Source organism: Phalacrocorax aristotelis, chromosome 4 (genome assembly GCF_949628215.1).
Source record: "Phalacrocorax aristotelis chromosome 4, bGulAri2.1, whole genome shotgun sequence".
NCBI classification, from domain to species: Eukaryota; Metazoa; Chordata; class Aves; order Suliformes; family Phalacrocoracidae; genus Phalacrocorax; species Phalacrocorax aristotelis.
Window position 1 is genome coordinate 18,181,981 of NC_134279.1, and position 14,216 is coordinate 18,196,196.

Sequence of the window (14,216 nt, forward strand, 5' to 3'; positions counted from 1 at the left end):
CCCCAACGAAATCGGGTCATGTACAGGAATTAAGACTTCAAACAGTCTCGGATAGAACAGCGATACAGCGGAATCTGTAAGAATATATCTATATGTGCGTCAACGCCAATGAAATATTTACAATACATACCGGTACCCGAGCGAGTACCCTCATTTTATTGTTGTTGTTCAAAAGAAATGTACCAAACCGTTTGTGAATTTACAAGCAGTGCAGCCTCGCTCGCTCGCTCCCTTTCCCGCAAATTTCAATTTGGTTTTTCTACAAAAAGACCTGCAAAAGGGGCTCTCCTCCGTGGAAAAGTATTGCAATTAAAGGTAATAAATAACCGACCGACCAAATAAATAAATAAATAAACAATCGGATAGACAGATAGATAGAGATAACCGAGCGGGTCTGAACGCCGTCGTGATACAGCTTTGAAATCGAGAAAGACGGAGATTGTGCTGGCAAGAAACCCGAAGCGACACCCCCCCACCCCCCTACCCCCACCCCCCCCCGCTGTCACCTACGCGGCCACGTCCTTTCTCGCTCCGGGAGCAGCGTGTGGTGGGGACAATGCGGGAATCCCCATTAAATATGTAACGCGGTAAACAAATACCTCGGACAGTGAATCAGGCTACACAAATAATGTAGGACATGTACTATAGGGTGCCGACGCCGTACGAATAAGAATACTCGCCAGAGAAATACCTTAGGTTCAGGTGACAATTTACAGATGGCCAAAAGGGACGTTCAGAAGAAGAGAAAAGCTCACGTTCATAAATCCTACCAACACAAAATATTCGAGCCTCACTATCCTTTTTTTTTTTTACTTTTATCAAGACTTAAAGAGGTGTAATTAATTAGAATGAGCACAAAATGAAGTTGCTAGAGAGATAAATTAATAATTTACAAGGGGTTGTTTGGCAGTAATCTAATAATAGCTTTTGAAGACCAGTGAACACAGCAGGATCAGCTCTTTCCCTAAGCGGTATAACTTCAGAGAAGGAAAAGGATAATAACCACAGTAAAAATATATATATATTTATATATTTATAATACGCAGTGTAAATGCAGAAAAACCTGCCATCTGTTTTTTTTTTAAATCATTATTATTATTATTATTATTATTATTTAAATCAAAATACTTTTGAGACGTCTCTCGCGGCGCGAGCCTCAACTCTAGATTCAAGTTTGGGTCCCGAGCAAGCCTTGGCATCGCGGCCGCGCCGCTGCGAAGGGCGCCTTCGGCGCTTGCACCCAGGCGAGGTCTGTTAAGAATAAAAACCAGCGGTACTTGCCGGGGCGGGTCCGGGCGGCGGTTCCGCGGGGAAGGTCCCCCGAAAGTTGGGCGGCGGGGCGGGCTGGGGGCGGCGGGGCGGGTCGTGGGCTTGGGTTGGTTAGGGGGTTGGTTGTTGGTTTTTTTTTTTTTTTTCCTCCTTTTCTGTTTTTTTTTTTGTTGTTGTTGTTGACGATGATTTAATTTTAATTTTTTGCCGACGCTGATGGTGCTGGCGATCCTCCGCCGCCGCGCAGCCGCCGGCTCAGATGCCGGCCGAGTACTTCATGCGCTTCTGCTTCTGGCGCTGGTTGCAGAACCAGACGCGGACCACGTTCTTCTTGAGGTCCAGCTTCTCGGCGATGGCGGCGATCTTCTCGGAGGAGGGCCGGGGCTGGAGGGCGAAGTAGGCCTCCAGCGAGCGCTTCTCGGGGGCGGCGATGGAGGTCCTCTTGCGCTTTTTCTCCGCGCCGCTGAAGAGCTCGGGCTTGGCCAGCTTCTCGCGGTGGGACTTCTCGGCCTCCTCCAGCCAGGCCTGCAGGATGGGCTTGAGGGCGATCATGTTGTTGTGGGAGAGCGTGAGGGACTCGAAGCGGCAGATGGTGCTCTGGCTGAGGGAGCCCACCCCCGGGATCTTCAGGTTGGCCAGCGCCGAGCCCACATCGGCCTGGGTCACCCCCAGCTTGATGCGGCGCTGCTTGAAGCGCTCGGCGAAGGCCTCCAAGTCGCGGGGGTCGGCGTCCACGTCGCTCATGCAGCCCATGTGGGCCGGCAGCCCGTGGGCGTGGGCCATGCCCAGCGCCGCCGGGTGCATGGGGTTCATGCCGGCCATGTGGGGCGCGTGGCCCGGCGTGGAGACCACGGCGCCGTCGGGGGCCGCCATGGCCCCCAGCGCCAGCCCCGGCGTCAGGTGCTCCAAGAGTTCCCCCTCCAGCGCCTGGTGGGGCTGGTGGTGGTGGTGGTGGTGATGGTGGTGGTGGTGGTGGGTGCCCGACAGGGCGGACGGGTGGGAGATGGGCACCGAGGAGGAGGAGGCGGCCGAGGTGCAGGGGATGGTGTTCATGGTGTGGTACGTGGCGTCCGGCTTGAAGGGGCTGTGGTGCGGCGGGTGGTGGTGGTGGCTCTTGCTCGGGGAGACGATGTCCACCGCTGCCAGGGCTTCGGCGCGGGCCAGCAGGCTTTCGTCCAGACCGCCGAATATATTGCTCTGCAATTGCAAATAGAAGGCACACATAACGCTCAGCAGGGAATTCGCCTCCCCGCGCACTCCGCCGTGCCACTAAAACCTTCCCAGCATGTTAAAAGAGAAATCCTGGCGAAGGGGGGGGGGGTTGCGGGTGGGGGGGGGAGCGGAGAAGAGGGAGCGAGCGGGGCGAGGGAGCGGGCGCGGCGCGCAGCCGCTCGCACAGAGCCAGGCAGCCGCGGGCGGGCGGACGGACGGACGGACGGACACACGCACCAGCCGCACGCAGCATCCCAGGTCATAAAAATTAATACGGGCGGCAAGAGCCGCCGCATGCATAAGTTGGGCGAGCGCCCGGCGGCGCCGGGTGATTTGCTGCGCGGCCATGAAAAAATCATCAGGCGGATCCGGGGGGCCGCCGAGGGGCTCCCCTTAAAGCGGGGCGGCGGGCGGCGGGCACCTACCGGAGGGGCGGGCAGGCAGGCCCTCCGCATCGCCTCCGCGCCGCCGCCGCCGCCGCCGCCGGGGCCGGAGCCCGAGCCGGAGCCGGAGCCGGAGCCGCCGCTGCCGGAGCCGGAGCCGGGGCCGGAGCCGGAGCTGGAGCCGCGTCCGGCGGAGCCGCCGGTGCCGGTGCTGCTGGGGGAGCTGGCGGCGGGGGCGGCGGCGCCGGCGGAGGGGCAGGGCGAGGCGGTGTGCAGGGCCGAGTACTTGGTTTCGTGGAGGCCGCCGCCGCCGCCGCCGCCGCCGTGGGGGAGGCCGAAGGGCTGCTTGCTGCTCAGGGACATCATCATGGTGCTCGTCGCCGCCGCGGCCCGGCCCGCCGGCGGGCGGCCGCCGGAGGAGGGCAGGGGCGCGGGGCCGGGGGCCCGGACCCCCCGGAAAAGCCACAGGAGCCCCGGACCCCCCGCCCGCCCCGCGCCCCCACCCCCTGAAAAATAAAAGAAAATGTAAAAAAAAAAAATTCCCACTCGCCCCCCAGCCGGCTGCCCGAGCCCCGCCGGGGAGGACGCGGCCGGGAGAGGCGGCTCCGGCGAGCCGGGGATGGTGCGCGGGGGATGCGCGGGGGATGCGCGGGGGATGCGCGGGCTGCCTCCCGCCCCTCCGCCCGGGCGCTCGCCGCCGTCCGCCGCCGCCTCCGCTCCGGCGCCGGCCCTCGCCTCTCGCGAAGTGCCCTCCCCGCCGCCGCGCCGGTGGGTTTTACTCTCTCCCCTCCCTCCCCTCCCCTCTCGCCTGTCACTACAGCCCAACTCCTCGGGAAGGGCCCTCCGCGCCTGCCTCCTCGGCCCCGGCCCCCTCCTCCGCCGCTCCCTGCCCGCCCCCCGCCGCCCCCGCGCCCACGCCCACGCCCACGCGTGCTCCCACACTCACCGCCGCGCCGCGCCCCGCCGCCTCCCGGAAAGGGGAGGAAAAAAGCCAAAAAAAGAAAAATAAAAGGGGGGGGGGAGAAAGCGACCCCCCCGCCCGCCGCCCCAAATCTACTCTCCATTAAAAAAAAAAAAAAAGAAAAAAAAAAGAAAAAAAGTCCCGTCCGGGCTCACGACGAGCCCACAGCCGGAGTGTCCCGGGCGCTGCCTGGCAGGGCTCGCCGCTCCGGCGGGGGCGGCGAGGGGCGCGGGGGGCGCGGGGGGCGCAGGCCGCCGGGCGCTGCGCGGGGCCGCGGAGGGAAATGTGTGTGTCCCCCCCGGGCGTCCCCCATCGGCGGGGAGCCAGAGGGATCCTCCCGCAAAAGCGCACCGCTGTCCCGCCAACTTCCCCCTGCCTCTCTCTGCGAAAAAGCAGAAAAGGAAAAAAAAATAAAAGAAAAGAGAGAAAAAAGAAATCGGGGAAAGTCAGTTTTACTGAAGGTGGCCGGGTTTATTTCCATGAATTTCACTTTGCAGCAGGAAGGTTAAAATAAGTGCTTAGGTGTTTAATTTCTCACCTAAACAGCAGACTTGGTAATTTTAAGGGAAATAAAAAAAAAATTACATTGTATCAGCTCTCACTGTCGCCAGCTCGGAGAAATGAAATAAATCAAAGTTAAAAGCTTGAGTATCATTTAATTATGGTGCGAATAGCGCTTGGAAAGAAGTAGAACAACATCTCTAAACAAATTATGGCCGGGCCAGGAAGGAATTATTAGATTGAAATTTCATTTAGGCTCGGGAGACACAGCGCTTCAATATGTAATCTGTTATGCCTCATCTGATTTGTATGCTTAATTCAGCTTGACGAATTTATTAGTTTTCATAATAGTAAAAAAATTGAGCAGCACTATGGGCTAATGCATTGTGTGTACTATAAATTGTATGTCACCGTTGAAAGGCTGAAGTCTATAGAAATCTTTTATTAATGACAACATAGGAAAGAGGATTTTCTTGCAAGCCTTTAAGGAGTTCATGCCAAACCTCCGCGCTTCGCGTCTCGGTAGGCTATTAACATATCGTCATACTAATTAGGCTACTTCATGAGTGATATAATTTCAAACTTTAAATTATGTTCTAATTAACAAGGGTTGTCCAATTTGCTTAATCTTCAAAAGGCTTTTGGCTCGTCTAATTAGTCTAAAGCATCGAGCATCTCCAACGCCCAAGAAAAAACCATCGATAATATTTTGGCGCGGTCGCAGTAAATCCCGGGCAGAGCCCACGCGAGGCGCGTTCCGCCCGTGGAGGCCAGCGGCGGGCGGGGAGGCGACGGTCCCTCCCTCCCTCCCTCCGCCTCCCCCCGCCGGGGTCCCCGCCGCCCGGGGTGCCCTCCTCCGCTGTCCCCTCCGCCGGGGTCCCCGCAGCCCGCCCGGCGCTGGCTCCCGCCCGCCTCCGCCTCCCCGCCCGCGGCCACCACCCTTCGCGCTTCAGCGCGGGCGCGGCCGGAGGTGCGCGGGCGAACGAGGCAAATCTCCCACTTTCGCGGACGTGTGTGCGTGGGGGGAACCCAACAACAGCAACAACAACAAACCCAACCGAGAAGCAAATACCTCGCTGGCGCTGGGAAGCCGGAGGGCGGGCAGCCGGCCGGGTGCGCGGAGCCGCGGAAGGGGCTCTGCCCGCCCCGCTCCGCGGCCGAACTTTGGCGGAGAGAAGGGTGAGGAGGAGGAAAAAAAAAACCCCACCGCTCCACGTTATACATTTAACCCCTCCCGCATTGAGTTTAATTACTCGCAATAGTTGTTCTAATGTATGCTGTCACACGGGAGAATTGAGAATGCATATCGTTAATATGAATTAATCTTGATTTTAATAGCAACTGACAACCGATCTCCAAAACGCTGAGCGCTTCTCGCCGCTCCGAACGGCGGCCGCGGGGATGCAGCGGGGCGCGGAGCGGGGCGGCGGGAGAGCTGGGCAAACTTTCCTCGGTACCGGGCCCGGGGCTGACCCCGGGGTGTCCCCGCAGGGCCGCGCCTGCCCGTGGCTCCCCGCGCCCCAGGGACCCGCCGCGCCCCGCTGCACCCCGCTGCCGGCAGCGCCCTGCCCGCGGCACCGCCGCCCGGCAAAGGCTGCAGTTCCCTTTCCCCACCTCTTCCCGCCCCCACTTTCTTTTTGTGTTTTGTTTTTTTTGAGAGACACGCCGCGATGGCCATCTGCCCCCCCCGCCCCCCCCCCCCGCCCCGCCCGGTGTCGTGGGGGCCGCCGGGGGGAGCCGCAGCAGGCGAGGACACCCCACCGCCCCCCGGCAGCTCGCCGGCCCCCGGGCCCTGCAGGCGGCTCTGCGCGCCGGTGGGCCGCCTAAATAAAAGGAGAGGCCCCCCTCCACCCCCTTACCCACGCCCACACCCTGACCCACGCAGACATCTGGGGAGAAATCACTGTCGCCTCTCATGTATCCGTGTTCTGATTTACGATTAAAATTTAAAGCCGCGCATTCATATTTTACCGAACCTAATGCGCCCTATGAATTTTTAATCCATTAAGATGCGGCTACACTTTGAGAAAACTCTACCTTTGTTTTGAGCGCGGGGCAGCGCCGGCCCCGACTCTGCCGCCGGGGCGGCCCCGGTGTCCCGCACCGCCCCCGGCCCCCGCCGCCTCCGCGCCGCTCCCCCGGGGCTCCGGGGTGGTGGGGAGACCCGGCCCCGCCGCCTCGGGGGCGCAGCGGGTGAGGACTCTTGCAACCCGCAGAGCTGCGGCACCCACCGGGCCGGGTCGCCCCGCCGCGGCAGCCCCGCACCCCCAGCGCCCTCCCTTACCCCCACCCCACCCCCGCAGCCCGGTATCGCTGCCTGCACCGGCTCCTGGTCCCCTTCTACACCCCCCACCCCCAACCCCCCCACAGTCTGGCTTCGGGGCGGGAGCGCGGCGCTGGGCAGGCACCGAGGGGTGCACCCACCGCGGCGCCCCCGCCGCCCCCCGCGGCGGGACGGGCCCGCCGCCCCCTCGGCCTCGCCGGGGCCGCGCTGCCGCCGCAAGCCAAGTCCAGTCACGGAGTCAAACTTAAAGCCCGGAACGATCAATGAAGACTTTTGCCGGCCGTGGCGCCTCGTGCTTTCTGGCACTAAAATAAATGCAAGAAATCGAAACTTAATTACTTGAAAGAAATCCAGAAATCCCTCTGCATAATTTATCCAGGCATTTTTCGTGGCGTTTGTGTTGAACGCGCGCGTTTAACTCCGCACGCTCCTCTCCCCGACGCCGCTCCCCTCGGCAGCAGCGGGGCGACGGGCGGGCGAGAGGCGGCGGGCTCGTCCCCGCGGGCCCCCGGCCGCCCGCACCCCCGGCCCCGCCCGACCCAGGGGCGAGGGAAGGAGAGGGGCGTCTCCAGGAGACGGCGTTTCTGCCTTGGGAGGGAGGGCTCTCCCCGCTCTGAGCCCCCCACCCCCCACTCCCGGCTGAGAGCATCCCCTGGGGCAGGGATGCGGGCAGGGCGGTGTGCGGTACCCGCTCCTCACCCCCTGCGAGGTCTGAACCCTGAGCGAGGCACTCGGCAGGTACTTTCTGATCAGGAGCGTGTGGCGTAACAACCCGAGTCTCCTAAGCATAATGGAAAGTGCCAATAAAGTAACTCAGTTATTCTGATAAACTCTGCCCTTGCCTTTGACGATACTCCCCTGGCCTCCGCAGTCCTTCTTATGAATAGGGTACAACACCTGCTAGCTGGGGGTAGTATATTAACTGGCAGCACAGCGATGGCCTCCTCGTTTGCCATCTAGCCCGGCTGATAAGAGCCTGCTCGGTGAGCCTTTCGCTGAATTCATTAGGACTGGGAGTCTGCCGGCTCAGGAGCAAACTTTATCATAGACACCTCATCGAGAAGTTGAAGTAATGTTATGAAAGAATGAAAAATACATTTGGGAGCTGCCTAGAAACTGAAGTACATTTTGATTTAACTTACATTAACAGAAACCTAATGTAAAAGTGAAGGGATCTAACAAAACCATTAATAATTTAAAAATAATTACAGATAGTCTATCCTTACTATTCATAACCACTCAACATTTTAGACAAAGAACGCTGAATATTCTTCGTGGGAGAAAGATGTGAGCAGACTGCTAAGCAGGAGCCGTCCGGCTCACACTGCCTCTCCTCTGCTCGCCTGCATCGCACGTTTCCCACAGTACCCAGGGCACCATCCAAAAAGCACTTTTCCAGGAGGGAGGGTGAAAGCTGGCTGGAGGTGGAGGGCAGGTCCAGCCTTTGCACAGGGCTTTTTGGCACCGATTTCAACCCCTCTTTCTTGCTGGAGTTGCTGTTTGAGGTGGGCCCAGTCTGGCAGGGGAGACCAAGCACCTTCTCATGCTTCCTTGGGCTCTCACGAAGCTCTGCCAGCCTTGGAGGCCTCGGGAAAGGCCTTGGCCACCCGTAGCCCTTGTTAACACCAGTAGCAACGGTGACTCTCCTGTCCCATGCTGTGCCGTGCTATTTAATGACAGCTGATATCAGCACCATACATCATCTGCTTGGCTTGCCATGGCTCCATGCAAAAGTTATTTTTAATGCATCCGTTTTAATTCAAGTTTCCATCATATGCCTTATAGCTCAAGGGTCTTGAGCATCCTGCAAGGCCGTGATTTTGCATGTGTTCTGTTCGTCTGCGGTTTTTTTTGAGATACACCTGCTCTCCAAACACTGTTTAAAATCAAAGCAGCTGGATATGAGGCAAACTTCACTGCTTTTCCTTACAGATAAAGATAAAATCATAAAGAGGGAAATTCACAGACATGAAGTGGCTTCTAAAGGAAAAGAAATATTGGAAAATACAAAGCAGATAAGAAATTCAAATTTAACTCTCGCAGGACCCTATCTTACAAATGGCCTCACAGGTGGAATCCCTTCCTAACTGCTTCCCCAACCACTCCTTGCACCGAAAACATCAAGACCTCATGGATCATTAAAAAAAAAAAAAATCCTATAAATCACACTGTGTATGTCCTTGGGACTCTATTCTTGCTGATTTAGACAAAAACCTGGTATCTTCGATTACCATTCATTAATTATTTTCATTAATTTCCCTTGTTATAGATGTATTATCACAAATCATATTCCAAACACATCCCCTAATTAAGCATGAAGTTCCTCTCTACCTCCATATGCCATTTAAATGGAGCAATGAGAACGCACGTGTTCAGCGTGTCGCTGCCGCACAGCCAAGCCCAGCACCCGGAGGCTGGTGGCAGGCAGTCGGTGTGACAAAAGACTGTGCTTCCATGTCAGCTATCTTTCGGGACTCCATCTTCTTCTGCAGCATTTTCAAGGTAAATCTGAGTTCCTTTTCTCCCCCTTCCATCATGCAAGGTCTTGGCTGGTCTCTTTACACGTCCCCAGGATTCACCAGGCACCACGGAGCAGCCTTCCCTTTTCAGCCAGGAAGAAAAACTATGACAAGTGATAAGCATTGAGAAGCCTCATGGTTCTGCGAAGGCTGTCACCAATGGATAGAAGCAATTTTAAAAATGGTTTAACCATTGCATCACTGGATCGGTGTTTGTACCTCGGAGCCATTAAATAGTGTGCTAGAATACTTATTTAGGTAGACAGGGTCCTGCAGCCTCATGTGAGAGGTGTATAATGTACAGCTGCCGTACTTGGTGTACACCGTGGCATGTTCTGTGCTCTCCATGGTCTCCATAGTTTTGGTGAGGTCTTGCATGGACTCATCCTGCTTCGTGAAAGGGTAGTGGAAAATGTCTGTGAATTATTCTGTTTTCTCCCTTTGATTCAATGTCCACACAATCAGAGCATGACGGGACTTGACCCTGGCTGGGGAGGAAGGCCCACTAGAACCAGGATCTGCTAGAAATATTAGATATGTGCTGAAGCTTCGGTCCCTGCAGGACCAGGCATGCTGAGCTCAGACCTAGTCTACAGGCTCATCCTCCTTGAAAACCAGGCTTTAATTCTCCAAAGATATATCTGTGCATAAGAGCAACAATAATTTTGGGATGAGGGTCCACCTTATGTGTGGACACAGACACTCATCTACGCTTTATTCAAAGCTGATCACAATCCTCAAAACCGTTTTGCCCCCCTCTGCTTGTTTTTTAGTTAAAATTCAGTAGAAAAGCATTCCATCCTTCCTACAACCTCTGGGCACATATCAAAGCCCTTCTGTTCACACACAGAGCATGGGCAGGTATCTGCCGGTGTTCTCCTATCCCTTTTTATAAATGAAATATTGTATGTTCTGAAGACTGTTAATATAATAAAATCAAATTGTGAAATGCCTCTGCAGCTCATATCAACATTTCCTATTGGAAACAGCCTGTTAGGACTACGTTATCACGAATCTCTCACAGTCCTGAGACAGCAATCAAATTCCAGTGAAATCTCTTACCAAAGGCAATCAAGTCGATCAATGGGAGTTTTGCCAGTAACATCAAACCTGATGAAATGGTTCTGTGTTAAGAACTGCAAATACACACGTGGAAAAGAGGACAGATCAGAAAACAGGACTACAAATATAAAGAAAAAATGCAGACAGAAAATAAACGATACCCAGAAAAAAAAAGAAGCAAGAGATTAGTAATTGACTGACATATATAGGCAACCCAGTACAGAGTTTAAGACGCAGACAGCTCAGTTTATAGTCTGTTAACACAAACTTCTGTAGAGGCATTTACTCAGGAGAGCTCATCCACACATTCCGCTTTAGATATTTTGCTGAATTGGGATGAACTAAACTTGTGCTCAGCTGCTTTACTGTTTGTTTTGACCCGGGAAAACCCAAAGTGGCTGTCATTTTAAAACTTTCAAATATCATCATCAAGCTGCATATGTGTCTGTTGCCATGTATATACAGTAAACATAGCATCAAACCATATTTTTACTTGTTAAGCCCTGAACAGTTGTGTTGCCTGGTAGATACCCTGACATAGTGAACTTAGTTGAGTAAAATACATTTTGTTTTTCTTGTTTAGGCTGGCATGTTTCCTTGGAGCAAGGGAATTTGTTGCTCCACACCCATGAAATGACGGAGGCAATGCTTTCTAACAGGTCCCAGCATCCCTGTTTTTCCCAGTGACTTGGGCTCCCAGCACGCTTGCCTGCCTCTGAAAACATTCCTGCTGGGTCCAGACGCTCTTGCCCAAAGTAGGCCAAAATGGTGGTGGTGGTAGGTTGGCAGGTTTTTTTCAGTTGTTTTGGGGTTGTTTTGGTTGGTTGGTTTGTTTTTTCTTAGGTTGATATAATTTTTAATAATGTTCGTGGATATTTTTGAATGAGGGGGTTGTATCTGACACAGCTTTTACAACCATTAAAAATTCTCTGCTTTAAGTGCTGACTGCTGTGGAATGTCTCTTAGTGAGGAGGGATGCACTCGGGAATGTCCTGCCCATCGTCCGTCCGTCCGTCCATCTATCCATCCATCCGTGCATGCTGGTGACCAGTGAGGCATCAGCCTGGGTGGCCCTGTGTGTGTCCCCACCATAGGGTGAGGAAGGGTGCAGGTGGTGGAGTTACTGCTGCCCCACCCATATGAATATAGCCGGGGCACCCTGGGGGTACAAGAGCTGAAATGAAGGGCAGCTTGTGGCTGCTCCCCTGTTTTTTCCCAGGAGGCTGGGGCAGCCCAGATGCTAGGGAGATGGGCCCAGATCCTCCCCCCCCACCCTGGCTCCAGGTGATGCTTTAGGGCAGCAGGGGCTGGCGGCAGCTGGAGCTTATCTGTGTTTCTGTGGATAAAACCAGGGTCAGACCCTAGGAAGCTACTGAAAGTTTGCTCTGGGAGATGCTTCCTGATGGCCAGAGCAGGGTTAGGTATCTCCCTACTGCCCAGCCAGGCCCCTGCTGCTGGTTTCCAGGGAACAGGGAAAATCTCTCTCCTCTCAATTGGAGCCAAAAGCAAACCCTCTTTGAAATTCCCAGCAGAGTGCTGCCACTCACCTGCCCACTGCAAGGATCATGTGAGAGGTATGTCTTGGAACAAAATGTAGTTTAATTATTACTTAGTCTCTTTGTTACACCTGATGTCCTTCCATGTCCTCAGTATGACATCTCATGGCATGTCACAGTATATTGCAGCATGCTATACTGTTATTTGTATGTAATAGTGCACATGTTAATTTATTAAAGAAATAATGCCCCAAAGGCAGGAGATATGTCAATCTAGAAAGAAGATAGTTCAATCTATCCTTATTAATTGCTCAGGATACTTAAAAATTAACCAAAAGGCCTGAAAAGCTCAGGTCAAGCAAGGGTTATGTGCTTGGAGGTCAAAGCAACTTAAGCTCATCAGTTACCAAGGCCCAGTTGCTTTAGATACTAAAAAGGGGGGACACCAAAATGGGTAGGTAGAAAGAGTATCTTCTTGCAGGCAAGTGAAAGGAAGAAGGTGGTGAAGAGTTCTGTTTTAACTTGATTCAGAATTGTGCTTCAGCTGTGGGTGGACCCTGGCTTGGGAAGGGAAGGAGACAGGGCTGGCTTGCAATCCTGCTGTTTTGGGACCTGCTGCAAAAGTCAGACAACTTGTGTAGGGTTTGATGTTCAATAAGCATATAGTCATGTTTTAGCAGGGGTGAGCTCTCTACACATGGCTGTTGTTTTCACAGTCTTGTAGATAAGCTGTGTCAGCACAGCCTTTATAAATCCCATTTTTACCAGAGACTTAAGATGTAACTCTAAGTATGTGCTGCTGTGCAGTGGTATCTTCCAGAGAGGGTTTTAGTGAGGGATCTTTTTTTAGAGGGTTACTGCATTTATTTTCTATGCATAAATGATGAAAAATGTCTTTCATTTCATACACATGAAATGTACACATTCATTCATATCATGTGTGGGTATTTCAATGATGAAATACCCTACACAATACCTTTTTCAGTAAACTTTTGATAATTTCATGTGTGTTATAGTGGTGTGAGAGGTGGTGACAGTGCATCAGGCAATGGTAGGAGCTGCTATGACAGCTCTGACCTTATCAAGACTGCTATGCATGTACAAAGCAGTCCAGTTGGACAAAGAGGGAGGGAAGAAACACTCTTTTAGCAAAGGTACATGGCTAGATTTTGCTTTTATTTATTCCACTTCAAATTAGAAATAACTGAGTGACTTGGAAGCCTCTTTGCTGAATTAGGACATGTGTGAATGCTCTTATGAAATTAAACAAGACCTGGGAACAGCTGGGTAGATTTCTTCTGAGAGCTGAGGTATGCCCCTTCCTGTAGTGCTGTTTGGCAAGACCGCCTATTTTAAAGAGGCAGTCCAATGTTACAGCTGGTTTTAAGGAAGGGTCCATTCACTTCCTGATTCTGCGTGGTATTGCCATATCTGTTTATTTCATTGTATTCATGATGACCTTATTCACACAAATCAAGCTGTTTTCCGTGAAGTGGTGGAAAACAATAGATCTCTATACCTGTATGAACAGTGGCTGGTTTTCCTCTTACTCAGGGACTTAAGGTGAACTTAAGGTGCTACAGACATCTGCAAAGGAAAAGCTATGGAGATGACAAACTGAAGCTGGGCTGGTGCATTCTTCATTATGGCAAAGCTCCTGCCAAGTCAAAGACCAGCCATCAAATGAGAGTTTCATCTGAATCCAGAGGACAGACTTAGGCTGTACTAGTACTACTACAATTGAAAAACTGCCAAGTGAAATTTGCACTCTTGTTTTGGTAGGTTTTTTGGGGTGTGCTTTTGTTTGTTTTTAGTTAAATAACCGACAAACCAGAGACTATAAAAACTTAGTTGCTTAGTGTAATACAGTTACCTTTAGAGATCATCATCCCTCTTTGTATTATGCAAGCGGGAATTCCTATGTATGTTTGCACTTCCCTAGTTTGTTAGCTAATGTACATTTGAATTGGACCTTAAATACTATTCTGGCACACATCAGAGTACTAAAATTTCAGGTCATAGCAATTGTTCCGTTCAGGGCTATAACATGAATTCTTGGACCGCTTCCAGTAGTGGGAAAAAATGCCAACAAAGTTCTAGGCTTTGGTGTTCTTGCCGACTCCTCTGGTGTAAAAGCCACAATTTTGCCTCCTTAACCTGTTTGACAGGTCATCCAAGTAGAAGCAAGGAAGGAGGAACATCACTTTTTGGATACCTACCCCACCCCCGGTTTTGGAGAGGACAAAAATGAGAAATTTAATCTTTATCTGCTCACAGTTTTAATACCATTTTTATACCATTTTTTTGTCTGCCCCTGACTGTTATGAAGTATCACGAAAAGAAGAACGGGAACAACATTTTAAAGCAAGTGGAGGATGGTGGGATCACAGGTGGCAGCAATGCAGGATGTGAGCAGAGGAAGCAGAAAGGAGAGGTCCCTGCTGGATTGTGAACATGGGCAGGGGGTGAAGGGTGTGTGCTGCCAGGGCCTCAAGAGGAAGGTGAGCTGTCAAGCAGGAGGATGAGTTT

The 14,216-nt window shown here is 52.9% G+C and overlaps 1 protein-coding gene across 3 annotated transcripts; it reads right to left on the reverse strand.

Annotated features, from left to right (window-relative positions):
• Positions 1-1,081: 1,081 nt before the first annotated feature.
• POU4F2 (POU class 4 homeobox 2) lies at positions 1,082-4,527 on the reverse strand. 3 transcript variants are annotated; one of them, XM_075092430.1, is made up of 3 exons: positions 3,134-4,527; positions 2,911-2,950; positions 1,082-2,476 (listed from the first exon to the last, which is right to left on the reverse strand). In XM_075092430.1, the coding sequence occupies exons 1-3, from the start codon at positions 3,231-3,233 to the stop codon at positions 1,525-1,527; spliced, it is 1,092 nt and encodes a 363-aa protein (XP_074948531.1). In that variant the 5' UTR covers positions 3,234-4,527; the 3' UTR covers positions 1,082-1,524. The 3 variants fall into 3 exon arrangements, with proteins under 3 accessions (XP_074948531.1, XP_074948532.1, XP_074948530.1); XM_075092431.1 differs by having other exon boundaries at positions 1,082-2,466; positions 2,901-2,944; positions 3,128-4,527; XM_075092429.1 differs by having other exon boundaries at positions 1,082-2,466; positions 2,907-4,527.
• Between the last annotated feature and the right edge of the window lie 9,689 nt (positions 4,528-14,216).